At 37.2% G+C, this 27,351-nt stretch overlaps 2 protein-coding genes across 9 annotated transcripts in view; one reads left to right on the top strand and one right to left on the bottom strand.

The window, feature by feature from the left end:
• Window positions 1-16,589, top strand: part of CDK7 (cyclin dependent kinase 7) — a 28,298-nt gene extending 11,709 nt beyond the window's left edge. For 3 of the 7 annotated variants that reach the window (XM_055554429.1, XM_055554433.1, XM_055554434.1), the window contains 8 exons: window positions 734-802; window positions 2,483-2,593; window positions 3,793-3,911; window positions 5,488-5,587; window positions 6,039-6,125; window positions 13,309-13,458; window positions 15,691-15,838; window positions 16,286-16,589. In XM_055554429.1, the coding sequence (XP_055410404.1) occupies window positions 734-802; window positions 2,483-2,593; window positions 3,793-3,911; window positions 5,488-5,587; window positions 6,039-6,125; window positions 13,309-13,458; window positions 15,691-15,838; window positions 16,286-16,314 (813 nt within the window). In that variant the 3' untranslated portion in view covers window positions 16,315-16,589. The remainder of the gene's footprint in view (window positions 1-733; window positions 803-2,482; window positions 2,594-3,792; window positions 3,912-5,487; window positions 5,588-6,038; window positions 6,126-13,308; window positions 13,459-15,690; window positions 15,839-16,285) is intronic. The other 4 variants (XM_055554432.1, XM_055554430.1, XM_055554435.1 and 1 more) reach the window with 2 other exon arrangements.
• A 4,571-nt stretch (window positions 16,590-21,160) lies between these two features.
• CCDC125 (coiled-coil domain containing 125) overlaps window positions 21,161-27,351 on the bottom strand; it is a 30,799-nt gene continuing 24,608 nt past the window's right edge. For both annotated transcript variants that reach the window (XM_055554427.1, XM_055554428.1), the window contains exons 10-12: window positions 25,760-25,934; window positions 22,467-22,597; window positions 21,161-21,622 (exon numbers count right to left, since the gene is read on the bottom strand). In XM_055554427.1, the coding sequence (XP_055410402.1) occupies window positions 21,317-21,622; window positions 22,467-22,597; window positions 25,760-25,934 (612 nt within the window). In that variant the 3' untranslated portion in view covers window positions 21,161-21,316. The remainder of the gene's footprint in view (window positions 21,623-22,466; window positions 22,598-25,759; window positions 25,935-27,351) is intronic.

Below are 27,351 nucleotides of genomic sequence, written 5' to 3'. Positions count from 1 at the left end.
TTTTTTATCCTAATTTTTCTTATAGGCAGTGTTTTAAAAACTATACAGCTGATGAAATAAATTAAATATGGGCATACAGGCTGACTTTATCAGAAATTTTGAAGTCTAGAGAGCTCTAGCATGTGTAAGACCTTGAGCAGGTTCCCTTGAACTCTGCCTCATAGTCTGTACCTCATAGGATTGTTATGAGACTGGCTCACTGAATACACATCTAGTAATGGTTACTCACTCCAGCATTCTTGCCTGGAGAGTCCCATGGACAGAGGAGCCTGGTGGGCTACAGGCCATGGGGTCGCAAAGAGCCCGATACGACTGAGCAACTAACACCTACTTACCTGGGATAATGTCTGGCATAGGGAACACACTCATTCAGTGAATAATAGCTACTGCTGCTGTTGTTGGGTTTTCTTAAGTACCAAGGTTGGGAGTTTTTCTAGATTATAGGGACTTCAGTGAGGTTCTCATTAATTCATTACTTAATTATAATTCCTAAAGTTTGGAGGGAGAGGTTAAGTATTGGTGATTTTTTTTTTTAATAGTAAGGCTTAATATCTTGTGCTTCAAAGTACTAATTCCTAGCCAAAAATGGATAAATATTAAATTTAATAAAATTATTTAAACTTTACAGTCCAAATGCTTAAGTTTTTAAAGATTAAAAACTTAGGTATAATACTGTCAAGTATTTATTAAGAGTATCACATGTTGGATTTTTTTTTTTAATTTTGCTTTGTAGCTCCTTGATGCTTTTGGACATAAATCTAACATTAGTCTTGTCTTTGATTTTATGGAAACTGATCTAGAGGTAAGACTAAGATTTCTGGAGAAATTTATTTTCCTGTTTATCAAAAGAGAATCTAAATGTTTATTTTCTACCTTTGAAGAAGGTAGTCAAAAGAATGCTTAAATTTTGTTGAAATCTAGATGTGGTCTTAAGTCAAAGATCTTCTGAATCATTTACCCATATTCCCAGTGTTACATACAAGATTTGGATTTCAATAGCATTTGTTGTCTGCCAAGTTCCCGATACCTTATTAACATTACTTTTTAGAAAAATAAGTGTTTGGCTTTGGAGGGTTTGGAAGTTCCTTGTGATATTATCACAGACTGTCCTTTTGAAAACCAAGTTTCTATTTGAGAAGAATAAGATTTTAGGCTTTTCGTTAATACTAATTGAATCTCAATAATGGACAGTCTGGAGATGTGGAACAAGTGGAATTCTTATACACTGCTGATGAGAATGCAAAGATACAGCCACTTTGGAAAAAACAGTTTGGCAGTTTCTTACACTAAATACACCCTTAGGATATGATCTAGAAATCCGTCTATGTATTTATATTTATCCAGGAGAAACAAAAACATGTCCACACAGATGTTTAGCTTTCTTCATAATTACCCAAACTGAAAACAACCCAAATGTCTTTCATCAAGTGAATGTATAAACAAACTGGTACATTTATAAAGTGGAATACTACTTGAGAATAAAAAGAAACAAACTATTAACATATGCAGTAGTATAGGTGCCTCTCAGATACGTTAGACTAAAGAAGCCAGGCTCAAGGCTGCTGATGCTGTATGAGTCATGTATGGTTTTTTTTGGAAAAGGAAAAACTAAAGGAACAAATCAGATCTTTGGTTGCTGGGGTTAGGAATCGAGGGGAGGATTGAGTAGAGAGAGGCATGGGGGAATTTAGGGGGAATTGTAAAACTGTTTTTGGTTGTGGTAGTGGTTACACAACTGATGTGTTAAAAACTGAGATTAAAAGTGTCTTTCACCTATTTGAAAAAAAAAATTGCATTTTTAGCTCATATAACCAAAAGTCTGGGAATAAACTGACTTGAATCATAGTTCACAAATAATGCTAGCAGAACACAATTTTTCACTTGTTCTCTGTTGTCTCGTTCAGGGGTAAAATTTCTCAATATAGTGGCTCAGGGGCTTGTAGGCTTCTATCCTTAGAGCTTAATAATGCCGGAGGAGAGAAAGTATTTTGTTGCCTTTGATTCTTGGCTTGGCTTGGCTCACATTTCCATCCCTGAGCTAGTCTGGAAAGCAGGCTGTAGAGTGGTGACGGAGCATGCCTGGATCGTGTGTCTGCTACCTTTGGAGGCCACAGGTGGTGCACAACGTATAACCACGTGGACTAAGCTGGGAACCCGTGGTTTCCGAAAGGAATGTTGAACGCTGTTATCAGGAGGGGCTGTATATCCTGGGGCAAGGGAAAACGGCAGATGATTGCTACATGGATGCCTAAAAACAAAGCAGTAGGAGACAGTACTGCTTTCCTTCTCAAGAGACTTTGCCTAACCACATAACTGGGAGTTCTGACAGTGCTTCCTAAGGAGAGTTAGGCAAGAATCTCCTTTCTTTCATAAAGAATCTCCTTTATGAATAAATCCATCTTTTGTCTATAAATGATTCGATATAGTAGAGTTTATTTGGAATGATAAAAGCATACCTGTATACTGTCTGCCTAATTTACAGGTTATAATAAAGGATAACAGTCTTGTGCTAACACCTTCACACATCAAAGCCTATATGTTGATGACTCTTCAAGGATTAGAATATTTACATCAACATTGGATTCTGCATAGGGTAAGGTTTTTAAACAAGTATGATTGCGTCTTTATGTTGTAGTCAGACTTTCTGTAGCCAGTTTATTACACAAAAGGCCTGAGTATGTAAATTATAAAAGTAGAACTGGACTGTATCCACCCTTCTTCCTCTCTCCGCTCCTTCAGTTAAACCAGGTGGCGCTGTGAGAACTCTGTGTTACTAGGTGGAATTTAGAAATGCAAGAGGCCTATTCCTTCATTTTTTTCATACTTGAAGAGTTAAGTTGCTGACCCAAAAGTTACATTTTTTTTTTTTGAGGTCAGCAGCTATAGTGACTGACAAGAGTATTAGAACCTAGATATTTTGGCTTGAAGTTCAATGTTCTTTGTGCTATACTGTTATAATAGAAAACAACAACAGTGGGAGTCTGGATTAAATTATACAATGCAAAAATACTTCTGGAAAAATATTTCTGGTAGCTCTGAAACTCTGGGAAGTAATGAAGTAAAATTTCTGAAATGGCTGAGTCATTGTTAGGAACATTCAGCTACTAGAACAAGGCTGATGATTTAGATAGGTAGATGTTCGTAGGCATCCTATTTATTAGTAGATAAAGTAGCTAAAATATATATAATAGTAATCGTCATACTTAAGCTTGGAATTCCTTTTAGGTTAAGGCCAATATCTTTTTAGCATTGATTGTGAAGACTATATTCTTCATCCTTTATAAACACATAATGTTTTTATTTACTAAAGTTCATATATTGTGGTGTTTATTGTTTTGGGCCTCACAGCTTATGGGATCTTAGTTCCCCAAGCAGGGATCAAACCGGGGCCCTCAACAGTGACACGCAGAGTCCTAACTGCTGGACCACCAGGGAGTTCCCTGTATATATTGTTATTGAATTAATAGCAGCAGCTGTTTTTTGAATGCTTACTAGGAACCAATCATTACACTAGGCTTTTCATAGGAAATATTAAATTTAATCCTCACAGCAAACCTGTGAAGTATGTAAATTGAAGTTCATTGAAAGGAAGTACCTTGACCCAAGGCCTCACTAAGAAATATAGCTAATCTTATTTTTATTTTTAGGATTTTACATCAATGAAAAAAATTTTGGTGGTGGTTAAATTTGGAGTGTTACCTGTTTCTGCTAGATTTAAATATAACTAAATGTATTACTATGATGCTCTCCTTCACCCCGCTTATTTGTTGGTTTAAAATCTCCATTATATAGGACCTAAAACCAAACAACTTGTTGCTAGATGAAAATGGAGTTCTAAAACTGGCTGATTTTGGCCTGGCCAAATCATTTGGGAGCCCCAGTAGAGCTTATACACATCAGGTTGTAACCAGGTAAGGATTCCTTAACTAACTAAAGCTTGTGTTGTGTAGGATATTAATCACAAATGAGCCTCATGTGGCTTCTTTGAATTTTGGCTGAGTTCAGGAGTTATTGTTGGTATCTTATTAAACAGTGAAAAAATATTCAGCCCTTCTTTCTAACGGAGTTGAATTAATTCAGTCCCCAGAGATTTACCTAGTCATTTGGGGGGACTAATTTATACTTCTTACACAGTTTAGTTAGGTAGGTTGGAACTATAGTGGCTGTTCTTTTACATAACCACCTGATTTGGGGGGTCTGTGTTTATTTTATTGGTCAGTCCTGATTCCATATTTTATATCATTGAGTGTTAATGAAAATTCCCTAAACAAAGCAGTGCTTTTATTTGGATTTTTCATTGCTAATATTTTCTGTTTATACATAAAAAGTATAAACAGAAAATAAAAACTAAAAATCACATTATATAGATAGGGACAGTAGATTTTATAATTCTTGTCCAGATGGCATTTGTTAATTTCCCTGACTCTTAAGAATCTGAGACGATCTTCAGATTTTCTGTCCTTTTAAATTACTTTGTCACCTTCTTCCAAATAGATCTCATTGAGTGTCAATCACCTGATCCTTGAGTATAAAGTAAGGGATGTAAGTAGTTGTTCAGGTAATTTCTGGAAAAATTAAGCCCGTCTTTCAGGAACTCTGGGAACTCAGGAAAACAAGGACCCACATATATGAGCGTTGCGTTTTCCCTGCTTTTCATCTACCAGTTTCTGACTTTCTCTACTTTGAAATCAGACACTACTAATAGGTCAAATTAAAATGAGGACTGAGAATTAACAATTTAGATTAGTGATAGGGATATCTTGATAACCTAGACAAGAGCAATTTTGGTGGAGTGGTGTGGGATGAAAACCTGACTGATGGAGTTAAGAGAAGAGTAAATGGAGACAGTAAGAACATACAGCCAGAGAATGAGGGGTATTAGGGGAAGCAGGGTCCAGAGAAGTTTTTATTGTTTGTTTCTTTGGTTTTTAGTTTATTTTTTTAAGGCTATGAAAACAATGGTATGTTTAACATTGATAGTAATAAATCTAGTAAAGAACAAAAAGCTGACTGTTGTAGGAAAAAGAGAATTGCAGGAGCAATATCCTTGGAAACAGGCAAGGGTGTTGTATCCAGTGCCCAAGTTGAGGAACTGACTTTAAAAACACTAAAGGCTAGTTATGTAGTTATGGATGGGAATGTGGGTTGTGAGTGTGCAGATGACTGTTGGTGAGTCTGTAGAAATTTTTTTTCATTACTTGCATTATTTTAGTGAAGTAGGAATTAGGAAATCAGCTAAGAAGTAGGATGGTGTTTAGGGTTTTCGGAGAAAGAACATGTTCATCGTCTAAAAGTGAGAGGATGAATGGACTGAGGGTGAATTTCCTGCAGCAGTAAGGAACTTTTGATTTTATAGCCAATTTTTCTGAGTTAATATATTCATGAAAATGCATTTCATCAGTGCATAATGTTTTTCTGAGGAGTTTTCTCTAAGAAGTACTTTACTAATTCCACTCTAAAATGACAATGTTTATTTTTGTTCTCCAGGTGGTATCGGGCCCCTGAGCTACTGTTCGGAGCTAGAATGTATGGTGTAGGTGTGGACATGTGGGCTGTGGGCTGTATATTAGCAGAGTTGCTTCTAAGGGTAAGTCTTGAGTTGATGTACACTCTTCAGTATTGTTATAGGTATTTGTTCTTATAATTTGTGTAAACATTATCTTCTCAGAGGTAATTTCCCAGAGGTAATTACCATCCTTGAAATAAGAAACCAACAAATAAGGCTAATTAAAAAAACTTCCACCAAGTACAGCCTGTTTATTAACACCATTTAGGACACTAAAGGTTTATTATTGCTCATTCTGTGTTCTGAAATTCGACCATCATAAAATTATTGGATTGTAATATGGTACTATCTCTAAAGTAACTAAAAGGGTTAGGATAAACGTCTGTATTTCTGGGATCACTGGGGAAGTCCCACCCTTAGACTAAGTTTTTATTTTTGTTATTGTTTAATGTTTCTTATTAAATTTATCGTATCATTTGTGTAACAACTATCACAGATCATCTTGAAATATCTGCTGCTTACTTTCTTTTAGGTTCCTTTTTTGCCAGGAGATTCAGACCTTGATCAACTAACAAGAATATTTGAAACTTTGGGCACACCAACTGAAGAGCAGTGGCCTGTAAGCTTTCATACATGATCTTTGAAATTTAGCATAATGTATAGTGCTATAACATGAATATTACTTAAAGAAATGTATTAATTGTCTTAATTTACTAGTAATAATTACTCTTTGCAAAATTTATACAAAGTAAAAGTTAAAATTGTGATATACCATCCAGACTCCTATATACATATAGCCCTCACCCATCCCAGTAGTTTCTACCCCAGCGTTAATCATTATTTTGCTGTAAAGCCTTGCTGTGAGGACACACGCCCACATAAATACATATGACTTGCTTTTTCTTTCATTCTTTAAAAATGTGATCACACCATGTAAATTTTTGCAACCAACTTGCTCTTAATATTGTTCACATTTTCCTTTTTAAGTTATATATTTCTTTTTGTGGCTGTTTCATGTTTATCAACATCTTGATGGATTTATTTATTGCATTTTCACTAACACAGTGAAGGTTTATTTTTGGTTTTGTTGTTCATTATTCCCCAACCAGAGGTTGAAGTTGGTCCTCCAGGAAAGCCTGGAATCCCAGGCCACCAGGGAACTCATTATTTATTTTTAACCTATTAAATTATCTCAAAAAAATAACTAAATCTGTGATAAAATTTATTACAGTTTAAGTTGCTAATTTTATATATTACAGTTCAGTGAAATTCTCACTTGTTCATTATAATTGTAGACCTTTTGATTTTCCTTTCTGTTATAGCCTCATGTCCTGGGGAAAAAATAAATCCTAAACAAGAGATTTTAATCAGCCTCTTTACCTTCTGGTTAAAACTGTAATGAAATTATCTGAAACAAATTAAGGAGTTTCTTTTATTACTTCCTCAACTTTCTAACTGAAGGTTAGCTATATGTTCTAATTGTAAAACATGTTCTAACAGCATTCATTTATTGAACTTACTCTCTGCCATCAATGATAGGGTTTCATAAATTGTATTTAATTCTCCCAACAATCCTGTTAAGGTAGGTGCTGTTATTCACACTTTATAGATGAGACAGCTGTGGCGTGAGGTTAAGTAGCTTACCCGAAGCTACCTAGTGTCAGCTGCTGCTGCTGCTAAGTCGCTTCAGTCGTGTCTGACTCTGTGCAGCTCCATAGATGGCAGCCCACCAGGCTCCCCTGTCCCTGGGATTCTCCAGGCAAGAACACTGAAGTGGGTTGCCATTTCCTAGGACTCCAATTTGAGTCTGTCTGACTCCAGAGCCATATTCATAGCATTTATCCAGTACTTTTCATTTGACATGATTTTCTAAATAGTAGTTGCTTATGATGGTTTCCTTGGATTTTTAAAAATTCTTATTTTGATTTACATGCAGAAGGAAATAATACAGATATATCCCTTACTTCCTTTACTTAGCTTCTCACAAGGGTAACATCTTGCAAAATTAGGATAATATCACACCCAGCATGCTGACATTGATACAGTTAGTATCACCACAAAGTACATCACATTGATAAAGGACATCACCACAAAGAGCCCTTTTACCATCACACCCACTTTCCTTCCACTCTCACCCATTCCTTAACCCCTGGCAATCACTAATATGATTTCCGTTTTTATAACTTTGTTATTTCAAGAATGTTATAAGTGGAATCATATAAAATGTAAGCTTTTGGAATATGATTTGTAAGCTTTTTCAATATAATTCTCTGGAGATTCATCCAAGTTGTCAGTAATTCATTCCTTTCCCTGTATTGCTGAGTGGTGTGAATGTGCCACAGTGTATCTGACTGTTGACTCATTGAAGGACATCTGCATTGTTTCCAGCTTGGGGCTATTACAAATAACACTGGTATTTGTAATAACAGTGCATCATGGCTCCCTCATAGCTCAGTTGGTAAAGAATCTGCCTGCAATGCTGGAGACCCCTGTTCAATTCCTGGGTATGGAAGATCCGCTAGAGAAGAGATATCCACTATCCGCTATCTGCTCTAGTATTCTCGGGCTTCCCGTCCCATGTGGTTTAGCTGGTAAAGAATCTGCCTGCAATGCGGGATGCTTGGGTTGGGAAGATCCCTTGGAAAAGGGAATGGCTACCGACTCCAGTATTCTGGCCTGGAGAATTCCATGGACTGTGTAGTCCTTGGAGTTGCAAAGAGTCAGACACAACTGAGCAACTTTCACTTTCATGTCCAAAGGCGGTCTGGTGGTTAAAACTCTATTCCTCTTGCCAACGGCCCAGTTTCCATCCTTAGGGAACTTAGATCCCACAAGCTACGTGGGCAAAGGAAAAAAAAAATCATGTACAGGCTTTTAGGTAAGCATACATCTTTATTTCTCTGGGACAGATGACCAGGAGTGCAGTTGTTAAGTCATGATAGTTGCATATTTAGCCAGAAACTGCCAAAAAGAAAGTGAAATTCGCTTAGTCTTGTCTCTTTGCAATCCTGTGGACTGTAGCCTGCCAGGCTCCTCTGTCCATGGAATTCTCCAGGCAAGAACACTGGAGTGGGCTGCCATTTCCCTCTCTAGGGGATCTTCCCAACCCAGGGATCAAACACAGGTCTCCTGTATTGAAGGCAGATTCTTTACCATTTGAGCCCCCAGATCAGATCAGATCAGTCGCTCAGTCGTGTCCAACTCTTTGCGACCCCATGAATCACAGCACGCCAGGCCTCCCTGTCCATCACCAACTCCCAGAGTTCACTGAGACTCACGTCCATCGAGTCAGTGATGCCATCCAGCCATCTCATCTTCTGTTGTCCCCTTCTCCTCTTGCCCCCAATCCCTCCCAGCATCAGAGTCTTTTCCAATGAGTCAGCTCTTCACATGAGGTGGCCAAAGTACTGGAGTTTCATATTTAGCATCATTCCTTCCAAAGAAATCCCAGGGCTGATCTCCTTCAGAATGGACTGGTTGGATCTCCTTGCAGTCCAAGGGACTCTCAAGAGTCTTCTCCAACACCACAGTTCAGAAGCATCAATTCTTCGGCGCTCAGCCTTCTTCACAGTCCAACTCTCACATCCATACATGACCACAGGAAAAACCATAGCCTTGACTAGACAAACCTTTGTTGGCAAAGTAATGTCTCTGCTTTTGAATATGCTATCTAGGTTGGTCATAACTTTCCTTCCAAGGAGTAAGCATCTTTTAATTTCATGGCTGTAGTCACCATCTATAGTGACTTTGGAGCCCAGAAAAATAAAGTCTGACACTGTTTCCCCATCTATTTCCCATGAAGTGATGGGACCAGATGCCATGATCTTCGTTTTCTGAATGTTGAGCTTTAAGCCAACTTTTTCACTCTCCACTTTCACTTTCATCCAGAGCCTTTTGAGTTCCTCTTCACTTTCTGCCATAAGGGTGGTGTCATCTGCATATCTGAGGTTATTGATATTTCTCCCAGCAATCTTGATTCCAGCTTGTGTTTCTTCCAGTCCAGCGTTTCTCATGATGTACTCTGCATAGAAGTTAAATAAACAGGGTGACAATATACAGCCTTGACGTACTCCTTTTCCCATTTGGAACCAGTCTGTTGTTCCATGTCCAGTTCTAACTGTTGCTTCCTGACCTGCATACAGATTTCTCAAGAGGCAGATCAGGTGGTCTGGTATTCCCATCTCCTTCAGAATTTTCCACAGTTTATTGTGATCCACACAGTCAAAGGCTTTGGCATAGTCAATAAAGCAGAAATAGATGTTTTTCTGGAACTCTCTTGCTTTTTTGGTGATCCAGCGGATGTTGGCAATTTGATCTCTGGTTCCTCTGCCTTTTCTAAAACCAGCTTGAACATCTGGAAGTTCACGGTTCACATATTGCTGAAGCCTGGCTTGGAAAATTTTGAGCATTACTTTACTAGCGTGTGAGATGAGTGCAACTGTGCGGTAGTTTGAGCATTCTTTGGCATTGCCTTTCTTTGGGATTGGAATGAAAACTGACGTTTTCCAGTCCTGTGGCCACTGCTGAGTTTTCCAAATTTGCTGGCATATTGAGTGCAGCACTTTCACAGCATCATCGTTCAGGATTTGGAATAGCACAACTGGAATTCCATCACCTCCACTAGCTTTGTTCGTAGTGAAGCTTTCTAAGGCCCACTTGACTTCACATTCCAGGATGTCTGGCTCTAGGTCAGTGATCACACCATCGTGATTATCTGGGTCATGAAGATCTTTTTTGTACAGTTCTTCTGTGTATTCTTGCCATCTGTTCTTAATATCTTCTGCTTCTGTTAGGTCCATACCATTTCTGTCCTTTATCGAGCCCATCTTTGCATGAAATATTCCTTTGGTATCTCTGATTTTCTTGAAGAGATCTCTGGTCTTTCCCATTCTGTTGTTTTCTTCTATTTCTTTGCATTGATGGCTGAAGAAGGCTTTCTTATCTCTTCTTGCTATTCTTTGGAACTCTGCATTCAGATGTTTATATCTTTCCTTTTCTCCTTTGCTTTTCACTTCTCTTCTTTTCACAGCTATTTGTAAGGCCTCCTCAGACAGCCATTTTGCTTTTTTGCATTTCTATTCTATGGGGATCATCTTCATCCCTGTCTCCTGTACAATGTCACGAACCTCATTTCATAGTTCATCAGGCGCTCTATCTATCAGATCTAGGCCCTTAAATCTATTTCTCACTTCCACTGTATAATCATAAGGGATTTGATTTAGGTCATACCTGAATGGTCTAGTGATTTTCCCTACTTTCTTCAATTTAAGTCTGAATTTGGCAATAAGGAGTTCATGGTCTGAGCCACAGTCAGCTCCTGGTCTTGTTTTTGCTGACTGTGTAGAGGTTCTCCATCTTTGGCTGCAAAGAATATAATCAGTCTGATTTTGGTGTTGACCATCTGGTGATGTCCATGTATAGAGTCTTCTCTTGTGTTGTTGGAAGAGGGTGTTTGTTATGACCAGTGCATTTTCTTGGCAAAACTCTATTAGTCTTTGCCCTGCTTCATTCTGTATTCCAAGGCCAAATTTGCCTGTTATTCCAGGTGTTTCTTGACTTCCTACTTTTGCATTCCAGTCCCCTATAATGAAAAGGACATCTTTTTTGGGTGTTAGTTCTAAAAGGTCTTGTAGGTCTTCATAGAACCATTCAACTTCAGCTTCTTCAACATTACTGGTTGGGGCATAGACTTAGATTACTGTGATATTGAATGGTTTGCCTTGGAAACGAACAGAGATCATTCTGTCGTTTTTGAGATTGCATCCAAGTACTGCATTTCGAACTCTTTTGTTGACCATGATGGCTACTCCATTTCTTCTGAGGGATTCCTGCCCACAGTAGTAGATATAATGGTCATCTGAGTTAAATTCACCCATTCCAGTCCATTTCAGTTCGCTGATTCCTAGAATGTCGACATTCACTCTTGCCATCTCTTGTTTGACCACTTCCAATTTGCCTTGATTCATGGACCTGACATTCCAGGTTCCTATGCAATATTGCTCTTTACAGCATCAGACCTTGCTTCTATCACCAGTCACATCCACAGCTGAGTATTGTTTTTGCTTTGGCTCCATCCCTTCATTCTTTCTGGAGTTATTTCTCCATTGATCTCCAGTAGCATATTGGGCACCTACTGACCTGGGCAGTTTGTCTTTCAGTATCCTATCATTTTGCCTTTTCATACTGTTCATGGGGTTCTCAAGGCAAGAATACTGAAGTGGTTTGCCATTCCCTTCTCCAGTGGACCACATTCTGTCAAATCTCTCCACCATGACCTGCCCGTCTTGGGTTGCCCCACGGGCATGGCTTAGTTTTATTGAGTTAGACAAGGCTGTGGTCCTAGTGTGATTAGATTGACTAGTTTTCTGTGAGTATGGTTTCAGTGTGTTTGCCCTCTGATGCCCTCTTGCCACACCTACCGTCTTATTTGGGTTTCTCTTACCTTGGGCGTGGGGGATCTCTCACAGCTGCTCCAGCAAAGTGCAGCCAGTGCTCCTTACCTTGGACGAGGGGTATCTCCTCACCGCCGCCCTTCCTGACCTTCAATGTGGGATAGCTCCTCTGGGCCCTCCTGCGCCCACACAGCCACGGCTCCTCAGGGAAGCCCAGAAACTGCTGAACTGCTTTCCAGAGGGGCGTGTACTATTTTATATTGTCACCAGCAATGTAGAAGTAATCTGTTTTCTCTGCATCCTCACTGGCATTTGGTGGTGTCACTTTTTTATTTTAACCATCGTGAGAGATGTGTAGTGATAGCTCATTGTGGCTTTAAGTTTCTCTTCCCTGATGACTTACGGTGTTGAATTTCTTTTCATGTACTTATTTGGCATCTATATAGCTTTAATGGAATGTCTCTTGCCTTGTTTTTTAATTGGATTGTTTGTACTTTGGCTGAGTATCGAGCACTTATATAAAGTACTCATCCTCTGATTGTATATGTGGTTTGCAAGTTTTCTGTTACTCCGTAGTTTGTCTTTTCATCCTCTTCAGAGTCTTCCCAGCATAAAAGTTTTTAATTTTGATTAAGTCTGTCTTATCAGTTTTTCTTTTTATGAATAATGCTTTTGACAGCAAGTCAAAGAACTCTTTGCCTAACACAAAGATATTCCTGATGATTTTCTTTTTCTTAAAAATTTTATAGTTTAAGTCTGTGATCCTTTTTGAGTTAATTTTTACATGAGATATGAGACTAAAAGTGTCTTTATGGCAGGAGTGGGGGTTGTTGTTTATGATACCTCTCCCTCTACCAGTACCATAGTCTTAATAAATTGCATATTAAGTCTTTTTCCAAGTTGTTTATACTATTTTAGTTCCTTAGCCTTTCCATATAAATTTTAGAATAGCCTATCTATCTAATAATCTTGCCAGAATTTTGGTAAGAATTGCATTAAACCTGTTTACCAACTTGAGGAGAATTGTCAGACATCCTTATAGTGCTGAATCTTCCAATCCACAAACATGGTAGGGCTCACCGTTGATTTAGAGCTTTGATTTATTTCATCAGTGTGGTATAGCTTTCAGTATACGAGTCCTGCGCACGTTTTGTTAGAGTTTCACCAAAGCTTTTCATCGTTGTTTTTGAGAGTTTCTAAAGGGCGTTGTTTTTCATTTCAGTGTCCACATGTTCTTTGCTAATATGGAGAACTAAAGTTGACTTGTGTTTATCTTCCTGTAACCTTGTCTACTCAGTAGTGCTAGGATAGATCATCATATCATCAGTATGACAGTTTTATTTACTCATTTGAGATCTATCTGCCATTCAATCCTTTACTTAAGTTTGAATTATAAAAATATTTTTACAGGACATGTGTAGTCTTCCAGATTTTGTGACATTTAAGAGTTTTCCTGGAATCCCATTACAACATATCTTCATTGCAGCAGGAGATGACTTGCTAGATCTTATACAAGGCTTATTCTTATTTAATCCATGTACTCGAATTACAGCCACACAGGTATGTTAGTATATTTTTCGATTTCTTAAGATTTCCTAACATTCTTTAAATACTGAAAAGATGCTTTTGTTTTAAGAAATAACAAATGTTATTTTTTTCCCTGAGCTATAAGCACTATATGCTCATACAAGTGCAGAAGAGTATAAAGATTCTGTTTCCTAATTAGGTCATCTACTTGAAAGTAAATTAGAGAAGGAAGAAAAAAATGTTTTGTGTTTGTTAAGACACTGGAATATTTCAGTTAAACTCTTTTTTTTTTTTTTCTCCAGTTAAACTCTTAAGTAACTTAAATCTTGTGCCAAAACCAATGCCAAAAGTGTTTTGTTTTGTGTTTTCGCCCATGAAATGCAGTGCAGATAATGCATTCTGGTCACTGTCACAGTCAGAAAGAGATAATGAGTAGAAAATGGTATAGCCTGATACAACTGTATTATTTACAAGAGATTGAAAGATACTCTAAATAGAAAAACACTGAAACTGACAGTTACTTAAGGGAAATAAGAATCAAACTCAAGAAAAATGTGGAATACCAAGAATATCTGTTCTTATAGAAGAGAGAAATGTTATCCAACATAAAAATAAAAGATCTATAGACTTGAAAGTCTTTTTTTTCTTTATTTTAAAAACAAGCACATATAGATAGATGGGTGGTCACGAGCGCTTACAGTTGGGGCAGGGATGCAGTGCCAAAATGCAACACGTTACAGTGATTGGGCTTCATAAAGGAAGAGACGGAACTGTCGCGCATCTTCATATCTGACGAAACATCGATGCACAAAATACCAGGGGTAAAAAGTGGATTTTTTTTCACATAGGCTTATTATAGACTACCAGACCTTTGTTTAATGTATAAACCTTTACTTCATAGCGGTAGATGCCACATTAATACACATATAACAGATATTTTACCATTGGAATCACTCTTCTAATTTCAAACAGTTAACTCATTTTTACCTTTTATCTATGTATGTATACATCTTATCTCTATCATAAGAACCTTGAGACCAGGTCAGATCGTCAAGAAGGTTGTTTTTATTAATAGTAAAGCTCAAAATTTATAGAAACATATTAGTTGTGATAACTTATTTGGGTTGTATTTTGATAGAATGGGGTTTTTTTTTTAGAATTAATTTTTTAATGGGTTTTGGCCTATGGATATTTAGAAGTTGGAATGAGGGACTTCCTTGATGGTCTGGTGGCTGAGACCCTGTGTTCCCAATGCAGGGAGCCCGAGTTCAATCCCTGGTGAGGGATCTAGATCCCACATGGCACAACTAAGAGTTTTCATGCCACAACTAAAGACCCCGCATCTTGCAACAAAGACCTGGCACAGCCAGATAAACATTTTAAAAACATAAAAGTTTAATGAGATACCCTTCTTAGATCTCTGTGTAGCTCAAAATTAGCTTAATTTACTTATGGAACTGCTGTGATTTGGAAGTAATATTTTATAAGTTCAACTCTTCCGAAGTAAGAATTCTCTATCTAAATTATTACTGCAAATAATATGTTGGCGAGTAGGGGAGAGTTGCTTGAAAAGTTTATACAACTTCTTTTGTTCCTAAGAGAATTATCCAGAAGGAAATACCTTATTAAATTATTTTGGCTGTTGAACAGTACTATGATGCAAATAAAGTATGAACTTGACAACTTTGTCACCTCAAATAAACTATTTTTATTGGAATTTTGGACCTAGGTAAAAATATAATATTATAGAACGTTGGACTAGTGGTAAATAGAAATAAACTTGGACAAGTCCTTCCAAGTAAGAATTCAATTAATTTCTAGTGGATTGTTGGACTTTAATCTGTCATTTCCAACCCATCGCATCTTTTTAAAAGCTTTATTTTTAAGAATTCATATGATTTGGAATTTGAACACACACAAATGTTGTGACAAATAAACTTGGAAGTTGTTTTTAAGCAAGTTTCTCTGTTTTCAGCTATAGAGCCTATAATGTGTAGAGAGATGAATTTTACAATATCTTATTTAGGATTTTTCATATTTTGTATAGGCTGTCATGGAAAAATTCCATTCTTGTAGTAATACAGTAATGGAATTAGCAGTCAATCTTAGGCTGCTAGATACTTGTAATAATGTAGATATCCAAATACTCAAAATTAAGTTTGTTTGAGAGAGGGTGTATTTGCTTAGTATATTTAATGCTCCTTACAACACAGTTCAGATAGTCACATAAAAGCTCACTATCTCTGGTCTCTTTTCTTTGGAAAGGCGTTGAAAACTAAGTATTTCAGTAATCGGCCAGGGCCAACACCTGGATGTCAGCTGCCAAGACCAAACTGTCCAGCGGAGGCTCTAAAGGAGCAGTCCAATCCAGCCATGGCAACAAAACGGAAGAGAACAGAGGCCTTGGAACAAGGTAAAACTCTCATTTTCTTACATGATTTCCGAAAACTCCAGATACCTAATGTACAGCTAGTGACTGGGCAGCCAAGAAATGCAGACTGTGAGCTGTTTACTTATTATCAATTTAAATTTTATAAAGTAGAATGTTATATTTTACCTGTATTTGCTTCCTTTGAGAATATGTAACATCATGCGTACTTAAAATCATGCTTTTTTTTAGGACATGAGCACTTTTGAGTACACCTCAGAGTTCTGAGAACTATTCATGTTCTAAAATGTACCCTATTTTTTTCATAAATTCCTAGCAATACACTCTATGCTTAATGTTTAGCAAGTGTTATTGGAAAATCAAAGCAAGTATAAATATAGTTGGAATGAATGATTGGTTAGAAGTACTTTAAAATTAAATGTAATTTTATAGAATTACTATAAAATTAAATAACCTCATTTTTCCCCCCAGGAGGATTACCCAAGAAGCTAATTTTTTAGTTACAGAGAAAACTGGACAATATTCTACTACTGAAGGAAACAGTGAAAAAGGCACAATAGTAAACATAAAGTAAATGCTTTACAAGATATTTGTAAATATTCTGCACATGTAAAATATGTAAAACTTGGTTATTTTTATTAAATGTATTTTAAAACAAACAGTTCTGATTTTCTGATGAGAGTGCAGTAGTAATAAAATAAGTCTGCTTCTCTGAAATTTAGAATTGAAAATGCATTAAGGAATCCTTAATAAAGATAATTATCAATTATTTTAATGATCTGGCCTATACAGCATTACAAATTTATAATAAAGGGGGTAGTATTTAAAAATAGAAAATTGGTTTTGGTCTCAAAATTTTATGAGTGGTAAGTAGACTGTAACTCTCATAGAGCATTTTTATTTTTACTTAGAACTTTTAAGTTTCTTCTATGTTAATACCTGTAAATCTAGTTTCTGTTTTAGCTGCCATATACTTTATAGCATATATCACATCTTTGATATCATATCTTACACATGCTCTATTTACAGACCATGTTATTTTTCTTTTGCTACATAAAAGTTACCATAAATGCAGCAGTTTAAAATAACACAAATTTATTGGCTCCCAGCCCTGTAGGTCAGATACCTCTCATCGATCAACTGTGATATTTTTTTTGTTTCTTTTGCATAAGCCAATATCAGGATGTCAGTTGGACTTTGTGCTCTTATTTGAGGCTCTAAGGTAGAATCTGCTTCCTAATTAATACAGTTCATGTCGTTTTAATGCACATGCCTCTTATCCTTGCTAGTTGAAGGCAGTTCACTTGCCTTGTTGCATGTCACTCTCCATCTGCAAACCAGCAACAGTGTCAAATCTATGGCTTCCTAATCTGCTGCCAGTAGAGAAAATTCTTCCTTTTTTTTTTTAAGGACTCACCTGATAAACTAATGTCAGCTCACCAAAGGCTTAATTATAAGTCTTAAAATTCCCTTCATAGCAGTTCCTAGATTGAATGCTTGAATAATCAGGACAGGAATCTTGAGAGGGCCATCTTTAGAATTCTGTCACATGGACGTTTAGGTTATTTAAATTTTTTCACAGTTGTAAAAAAAAAATGTTTATATGCACATGCAGGAGTTGTACATATTTAGAATTGTAATTGTGAGGTCACAGTTACACAGTTGTATATTTTCAAGTAGCATTGATATTGCCATACTTTTCCAAAGTAGCTGTATCAATTTACACTCCCAGTAACTGTTCAGTAGTTCTTAAAAATGGAGAAGCCCCTTACCATACACTATATACAAAAGTTAACTCAGGAGTTCCCTATGGTCCAGTGGTTAAGACTCTGCTTTCACTTCAAAGGGCACAGATTCAACCATTGGTTGGGGAACTAAGATCCTGAAAGCCACATGCTGTGACTGAAAAAAAAAATATCAAAAGACCTAAACATGAGACCTAGAACTATAAAGATTCTTAGAAAATAACATAGAAGGAAAGCTTCATGACATCAGGTTTGGTAGGGGCTTCCTGGATATGACCCCAAAAGCAGCGGCAACAAAAATTAAAAAAGGACAGTTTGGACTGTATCAAAATTAAAAGCTTGTATGCCTCAAAGGAACATGATCAATGGAATGAAAAGGCAACTCCTATGGATTGAAAATATTTGCAAATCATGTATCTGATAAGGTTCATAGCCAGAATACGTGAAGAATATATGTTGTTGTTATCGTGTGTGCTCAGTTGCTCAGTCATGTCCAACTTTTTGCAACCTCATGGACTGTAGCCCACCAGGCTCCTCTGTCCATGGGATTTTCCAGGTAAGAGTACTGGAACAGTTGCCATTTCCTTCTCCAGGGGGATCTTCCTGAACCAGGGATCAAACCTGTATCTCTGGCATCTCTTGCATTGGCAGGCAGTTCTTTTCTAATGGGCCACCTAGGAAGCTGTTGTTACAGCTCAACAACAACAACAACAAATCCAATTAAAAAATGGGCAAAGAACTTGAAATAGACATTTCACCAAAGATGATATTGAAATGGCTAAAAAGCATGTGAGAAGATGCCCAAACCACGAGTCATTAGGGAAATACAAGTTAAAACCACAATGAGATATCACTTTAAACCTACTAAGATGGCAGTCACCAAAAATAAACAACTAACAAGTATTAGTGAGCATGTGGAGAAATCAGGAAACCCTTGTACACCATTGGCGGGAATGTATAAAAACAGTGCAGCAGCTGTCGGAAACTAGTGTTTGCTCAAAAAGTTTAAAATGGAAATACCATATGATCCAGCAGTTTCACTTCTGAGTATGTACCCCAAAAAGTTGAATGCAGGATCCCAAATGTATACATTCATTAACTTTTATGTAGGAATCTAGTTCACCTCATCATCTCATCTCTAACACTCATAGTCTTTCTTTTTAAAAAACTTTTTATTTTTTAATGGGGTATAGCTGATTAACAACGTGGTGACAGTTCCAGGCAAACAGCAAAGGGCTCAGCCATACTTACCCAGGTATCCATTCTCCCCCAGACTCCCCTCCTATCCACGCTGCCACATGACGTTGAGCAGAGTTCCATGTAGCACTCACAATCTTTGAGGTCTTTGCTAATTTATCTCATTCTGATTTACTTTTCTTTGATTTCTACTGTGTTGCTAATCATATATGATTCCGCCTTTGTGAACTGTTGATTCAGATTTTTTTATACAGTTTTTAAAGGTTACTTTCCATTTAGTTACTACAAATGTTTATATATGTGTGTGCTATATACATGCTCAGTTACTCAGTTGTGTCTAGCTCTTGGTGACCCGTGACCCGAAGAACTGTAGCCCGCCAGGCTCCTCTGTCCATGGGGATTCTCCAGGCAAGAACACTGGAGTGGGTGGCCCCACTCTCCTCCAGGGGATCTTCCCAACCCAGGGATCAAACCCAGGTCTCCCACATTGCAGGTGGATGCTTTACTGTCTGAGCCACCAGGGAAGCCCAGGTATTACAAAGTATTGATTGTATTTCCATGTTGTACAGTATATCCTTATGCCTATCTCACACCCTCTAGTTTGTACCCCCACTCCCCTACCCCTATATCCACCCCCATAACCACTATTTTGTTCTCTGTATTTGTGTCTGCTTTTTTGTTATATTCACTAGTTTGTTTATTTCACATATTAGTGATACCTTGCAGTATTTGTCTTTCTCTTACTTCAGTTAGCGTAATGCCCTCTGAGTCTATCCATGTTGCTTCAAATGGGGAGATTCTTTTTTATGGCTGAATAGTATTCCATTGGTTTTCTAGGACAACTATATACTGTTTTCCCCAGTGGCTGTACAAATTTACATTCTCACCAACAGTGTACAGCTGTTCCCCTTACTCCACATCCTGTTTGTTATGTGTGTTTTTGATGATGGCCCTTCTGACAGGTGTAAGGTGATATCTCATTGTGGTTTTGATTGGCATTTCCCTGATGATTAGTGATGTTGAGCATCTTTTCATGTGCCTGTTGGCCATCTGCATTTCTTTGGGAAAATGTCTGTTCAGGTCTTCTGCCCATTTTTAAATTGGATTTTTTTTTTTTTTTTTTGCTGTTGGGTTGTATGAGCTGTTTATGTATGTTGGATATTAAACTCTTTGTCATATCATTTGCGAGTATTTTCTCCTATTCAGCAAGTTGTTTCTTCATTTTGTCTATGGTTTCCTTTGCTCTGAAAAAGCTTTTATGTTTAATTAGGCCCCATTTGTTTATTTTTGCTTTTGTTTATTTGATGAAATTTAATTTTGTCCTTGATCAGTTGGAATATTACAAATTTTATCAATTTATGTGTTTGTTTTAAACACATTTAAAAAGAACCTTTCTAGTTTTTGCAATTTGATTTTTTTTTTTTATGCTTCTGTTTTTGGTATTATTAAATAATCCCAGATCCTTCCTTTCCCTACCTTAAAAATTATCATATATACTAGACTGTGTATGGACTTTATCTTATTCTCATTGACCTGCTGTTTCCACACTGTTTTGAATAATGTAGCATTGTATTACTGTCAGGACAATATATTTTTTAATTAAATGTAATTTTTATTTTGGAGTATAGTTGATAAATATACTTTGATATCTGGTAACAGTAGATCCTCATTTTTCTTCCCTTTTTCAAAATGTATTTGCCAATTTTTCAGCTTTTGTTAGTAATGACTACCAGTGTGGTTCCTGTAACACAACTATAAATGGTTTATATTGTTACCTTATTACCCTATTGTGTTCATCTATTTAAATAGTAGTATCTTTTCGTAACTGCTGAAAATGCAGTGCATTTCCTGTGCCATCATTGTGATGCTTTGTGATTAATATAGTAATATTCCCAAAAGGTATTGAAAATTATTACTATGTAATATTTTTAGGAAGAGAACATTTTAAATGGCCTAAAATTCAGCATTAAGACCAAGAAGTTAATTTCGAGGTATTTATAAGTGCCAGAATTCTGGGTAGATCTGGCTATAAAATGTCACCACTCTGACAAAAAAATCAGCTGTAAAGGAAAGTTGCTAGCAATGACTTTGAATATACTTCTGCCAAATTCCTACCATAATAACTTTTTTATTGCAGTTAAGGAAATTATTTTTAAGCTTTATATGGGAAATAAAAAACAGAACTAGAACAAGATAAATGTATTCCAAAAATTAACATTGAGTCATTCCTTTTGTTGCTTGAGCCAAAGATCCCTATAGTCAACAATCTGTATAGTCAATCTAAATATTTTTTCCTCAAATATCACTATTTCTTTTAATATTTTGGGAAATGCTGAAAATTTCATATAACATAGTAATATAATTTATAAATAAAATGCATCAACACAGAATACTAACTAATAAATTTCTTGTAGAAAACATTTATTTAATTAAGTTGCCTCCCAAAATTTAGAAATACCTAGAAAACATACAACTTCTGAAAATGTAGCAATATTTACAAGGCCCTTTTTCAAAGTCTCAATATAAACATCTCTCAGTTCTAATTTCATCTGATTTATCTTCAGTACATATTTGATGGCAAAGAACGGGACCTTTTAAGAGTTCTTGTGTACTTTTGATCTTTTTGAAAGTGCTGAATTGAACAAATGCAGCCCACAGAATTAAAAATTTGAACACTTGAATGTACAGGATCACATGAAACAGGGAATTGTAAAATTTTCTGCCAGGGGTTTTTTAATGTAAAACTGTCTTTCATAGAATTTCTTTCTTTAATCTCTTTTGAAGTGGTGTCTTTGTCTTCCAAAGCCCGAGCAAGCATGTAACTCACTTTCCTTTGATGAGCCAAAGCTTCTTCTTTATCATTCAACTGCATGCAGAGAAATTAAAAATGTACCAGTTAGTCAGTAAATCAGAATACAGAGCTGTAGTCAGGAGTATTTCATGAAAATTAAATTTAGTCTTCAATCTGTCCAGTCAGTCAATATGAATAAATTAATTTAGGTCCACTAATTCCTCAGCATTGTGCTACATGTTATTGAAGACTTTCTTATTTTTAGGAAGAATAGAAAACAGCATTCCTTCTGCTGAAAAAAATGTTTAAGTCATTTGGAGAGAAGTATATATTTACATGGAGGGTGTGTGTGTGTGTGTATATATATATATATATATAATGCTAACATGTACTTACCTCTGAATAAAGTTATTTATAAAATTGTGTTATATATTTATATGCAATAAATAACTTTAATAATACTCTTCTATAGATACATGTGTTCATATAACATGAGTTTCTTAGTTTAGTCATCTATGAAATTGAGGATAACAGGACTGATTACAGTGTTGTGGTAATGATTACAGGATATAATGCATGAGGATGTGCTTTAAACACTTAAAAAAATCCTAAATATATAAAAGTCTTGTCATGAACTGTACATAAGTGCTGATGATGGAGATGCCTGGACTTAATTACAGAGAGCCTCCTCTTTTTCAGAGGTGGAACTTTATTAAAGTTGCACAGGAAGAAAGAACCTGGAAGGGGGAATTGGAAAGCGTGTGTGGGGTGTTCAAGAAGATAAAAATTCCAGAAAACGGTACCTTAACTGGGAAAATAGCATGAAAGTCAAGTATACTGCGATAAAGAGTTGAATTAATAGGAAGCAAAAAGATTAGCTCATCCACAACCTCTAACAACAAAGAAAGCAGATACTAACCAAGTCTATTAGCATCTTAAAGATTTCCTGAGGATCATCCTGGTCATTGGTACTCTTAGAACTGTTTTCTGAAGGGAGCATACCCAACAATTTCTGCCCTAAGGTCTTCTTACTCCCTTGGGATAGTGACCCTAAAATAGAACATGAAAATCCAGTTGAGACATAAAAAGACACACACTGACATGCTTCCAGGAAAAGAGGTAAGTGTGAACCAAGGTTAATTCATTCCTAAATCAATCAGGACCTTGTCCTCTTCAGGGACCCTCCAGCCTGAGTGAGGCGGGCAGCACAGTGCAGTGGGAAAAATGGACTTTAGAGCCAGCAGCAAACGCAGGTGAGAGACCAAAGTTTTGAGAACCCAGAGCAGCGCCCTGCACTCTCATTGCTCAGCCCATGGGAGAATGCAGTCCTTGCTACCCAACTCGAGTCCTCCAGAGGAACCAGCGGTCCACATTTGTATGTGAAATCTTCTGATGTAAAGGTCAGTCACCTACCCACATTGAGAACACTCCCAGCAAAACATACCTGCAGACAGGTGGCCTCTGAACCACGCAAACTCTGCTTTAGAGCCAGAAAAAAACCTGGACTTGAATCCCCATTTAGCCACTTCAGAAGGGTATCACTTTAGAATAAAGTTCTCTAAGCTACATGCCCTCAGCTCTCGAATAATGCTCTATTGCTGGGCTGCTGTGCCATTTAAATAATAGAGCATGGCTGGGAGAGGGGAGTGGTATTGAGCGAGTACAGGGTTTCTGTTTGGGAAGATGAAAAAGTTCTGGAGATGGATGATGGTGATGATTATACAACAATGTGAATGGACTTAAATGAGACTTAAAAATGGTTAAAATGCTAAGATTTATGTATAATTATCACAATTAAACCACACAGTTGTGAAAGCACCTAGCCCGGGTACTGACATAATGCTTAAAAGGCCACATTTCTGCAGTATTTATGCTGATATTCTTCATCCATCAAAAGGATGCAGTTTGTAGCAGAAAATACGAAGTCATAGATTTATATACCAAGAAAGTTTCAGATGAACTCCAAAGGGACCATTCCCTTTCCACCCGTTCCTAATAAACCACAGTGACGGCCTCACACCTGACATTTGCCAGTGGCCACTGTGGCAAAGGGGAAAAGCCAGACAAGTTGACTGGCTCATCAATCCTGAGAGTGAATGAATGTGTCTCTAATTTTAATCTAAAAAAAGAAATATGTTTATGAGCTATCTCTCAGAACTTGTCTAAGCTGCCAAATCAAGAAAAGTTAATATACTGTTAACCACAAATAAAAAAATGACCTGTAACAATCATTTTGCAACAAATTATTGAAGTATATTAATAAAGTGAATCAAAGTCTTGTCACTAAGAAGGGCTTCCCCAGTGGCTCAGCAGGAAAGAATCCGCCTGCAGCGCAGGAGCCGAAGGAGGCGTGGCTTCAGGCTGTGGGTGGGGAAGATTCCCCTGGAGAAGGGCATGGCAGCTCACTCCAGTATTCTTGCCTGGAGAATCCCATGGACAGAGCCTGGCGGGCTACAGTCCATAGGACCACAAAGAATCAGACACAATTGAAGCGACTTGGCACACATGCTTGTCTCTAAGAAACCGGAGCTAGTAAAGCTTTTATGGGCTTGTAAAGACTTTTCAGAGACGAACCAATTATTTTAAATTCTGCTTCCAGTCTCAGTACCTTATGGAAAGCAAAGACTGTACCTCTCAAATCATGTTTTCAATGGAAAAGTTCCTGAATTCTGTAAATAGGCAAGGCAGGAATTCTGGAATATAAAATGAATACAAGCGCTGAAATGAATATGAATCTACCTCTCTGTTTCTTCTTTCTCCCTACTCTTCTCTCTGCATGTCTGTTCAGTTGTGTCCAACTCTTTTTGTCCCCATAGACTGTAGCCTGCCAGGCTCCTATGTCCCTGGGATTTTTCCAGGCAAGAATGCTGGAGTGCGTAGCCATTTCCTCCTCCAGGGGATCTTCCCAACCCAGGGATCGAACTCGTGTCTCTTGCGTCTCCTGCATTGGCAGGTGGATTCTTTACCACCAAGCCACCTGGGTAGCCCATGCCCGTGGAGGATTTAGCCATTATACTTGCTCATCAGCCTCTGTAAATCTCAGAAGAAACAACTTCAAAAGTTAGTTTCAGGATAAAGTGGAATGCTTGTTGAAGAATGAGAGCTGAGGAATATCATTTCCCCCTTTTGCCCTGACTTCCACCTGACTCTAAATACATAGCTTTTATAATCTGTTTTCACCCACTTTCACAGTTCTTGTTTACCACTTCTATTTTTATTATCCCTTATTTCTTACCACTTCAGCAAAGAAATGGGTAAAGTTTAATGAAGCTAAACTTCACAACACTTGAACCATATACTAATATGCACTGTTTGAAAAGAAATATTTAAAACAAAATAAGTATTATATATTAAAAGTTTCATGTTAATACTGTAAGATTCTTATTGGTCCTAAATTCATCTGAAAATGAGAGGGACTGGAATTAGGATTATGGATTTTGACAAATTAAAAAAGATTTAGAAATAGGGTCATTTCAGAATTTTAAAAATAAAAATTTACACTTCTTAATAAACTTCACTTTAATCATGACTGATAAATGGTTTCAAATTGGAATTTTAAATTGAAACAAAGTGAGTTCTACTGAATAATACTTAAAAATGAAAACTTAGATTGACCATTAAGAGAAACTAATTTCTAAAAAGTAATACCTATTTGTTTATATTGGACAGTCTACATACTTCAATGACAATTTGATTCTCTCATGGCATTTTTATATATTTTGTTTACACTAATACCATAATGACTCAAAAATGGCCATGAACTTTTTGACAGGCTTGTAAACCAAAATCTAAACCTTAATTTGTTTTACTTTTTATAAGAATATTTTATTGATTTGTCCAATTTAAGTTTCCTCTACTGCTCAGTGTGTCCTTCCAGAAACACACATTTCAATAAAGTTTACTTAGGTAAGTTTAATGTTGGGTTTCACTCTCATTTTTCCCTTTAATCATCTAGCACTCATTATAAATTCTTCCCACTGAGCACGGTCTTGTTTAAATGAAATAGAAGAGTACTAAAGTAGTCTCCTGTTATTTTATGATTTCATTTGCATAGGTAACATTCAGCGACCCACTTTTTCCCCACAGTTGCTAAATTTTTAGATAAATCATAAGTATATCTGAAATTTCAATTATATTCACCATATTATGCTTAATTATAACTAAAAACGACTGAAATTACACCTGATTATTACCATTATAATTCATATTTACCATTTTCTTTAAGGTGCTTCCAACTTATCCATTTTGTTGCTTTCTTACACATTTTATCCGTTTGTGTCAATCTTAGTGCCTGGTCATTTTTCCTCATTAATTGTTGCTCAAATGCAATTCTGAATGCATCTGCCATTATGTAGGCTTCTTCTTTACTCTTCTGCAAAAGTTCCAACTGGTTTTGAAAGAAAGTTTGAGAGGTGTTAGAGACAAAGGCAATGGCACCCCTCTCCAGTACTCTTGCCTGGAGAATCCCATGGACGGAGGAGCCTGGTAGGCTGCAGTCCACGGGGTCGCTAAGAGTCGGACACGACTGAGTGACTTCACTTTCACTTTCCTGCATTGGAGAAGGAAATGGCAACCCTCTCCAGTGTTCTTGCCTGGAGAATCCCAGGAACAGGGGAGCCTGGTGGGCTGCCGTCTCTGGGGTTGCACAGAGTCGGACACGACTGAAGCAACTTAGCAGCAGTAGCAGCAACAGAGGCAAAACCAGGGCTTCCCAGGTGGCTCAGTGGTGAAGAATCTGCCTACCAATGCAGGAGCCGCAGGAGACACGTGTCAGCAGGTTCAACCCCAGAATCAGAAGATCCCCTGGAGTAGGAAATGGCAACCCACTCCAGTATTCTAGCCAGGATAACCCCATGCAGCCTAGCGGGCTACAGTCAATGGGGTCACTAAGAGTTGGATGCAAAACGAGAACCGTTTTTTTTTTTTACCTTATTACTTACCAAATGCTGAGTCAGATTCGCAGATGCAGTTTACCACTGAGTGGAGTCGAGTGCATATCCGTGATCTATTGCATCTGTTTAATCTAATTAGTACTTGCCAACTAGATGCCAACTAGATTACTGGATGTTTCCCTTACGCCTGTCAGCTCCTTGGTAATCCAACTCTCAGACTTCATTATCAAGACAGGCCCTGTGTGTGCCCTTCCCAACAAGGAAGCAGGGAGGATGCCAAATGCCACATTTCAGTTCTGCCTTGGGCCATTCCAGACAATACCACTAAAATAATTATGAATACCATCTCTCAGATACCTCCCACTGGTCTTTGTAATCTTATGCTTTTCCTAATGAATTGATAATGTTTAGCTGCTTGCTTTCACATATATACTGAAGACTAAATTCCATACCTTCAATAAATTCTAAAAATTATGGTCCACATTGTATTTATTATTAAAGCCTAATAATGGCAGCTATCATTTGATTAAATGCCAGGCATGGCCATATGCTAAACATTGTATGTACTGTATTTCTTACAACAAACCTCCAAGCTAGTTATTACCCTCCATTTAACACGCATCCAAAGCTACAAAGGTGGAAAGTGACGGAGCTGAGATTCCAACCTAGATCTGGCTGGCACAAAGGTTCCTTCCACTATACCTTGCAGCTTTTCTAAGAAGCTTCATGTTTATCTGTTAATCAGGGTTGTGCATCCTGATGATTTTAAGCACTTTTCCTCCATGTATAGACAACAGAAAGAAGAACTTAAGCAACACCAACTAAAACATAGGCAAACAACTTCACGGTTACAATATCGTGCCAAGTACTATTTGTATTTTGGAACCGTGTAAACCTGTTTTTTATACATTA

Source organism: Bubalus kerabau, chromosome 18, assembly GCF_029407905.1.
Source record: "Bubalus kerabau isolate K-KA32 ecotype Philippines breed swamp buffalo chromosome 18, PCC_UOA_SB_1v2, whole genome shotgun sequence".
Lineage (NCBI taxonomy): Eukaryota > Metazoa > Chordata > Mammalia > Artiodactyla > Bovidae > Bubalus > Bubalus kerabau.
This window is presented reverse-complemented; position numbering and strand designations above follow the sequence as displayed.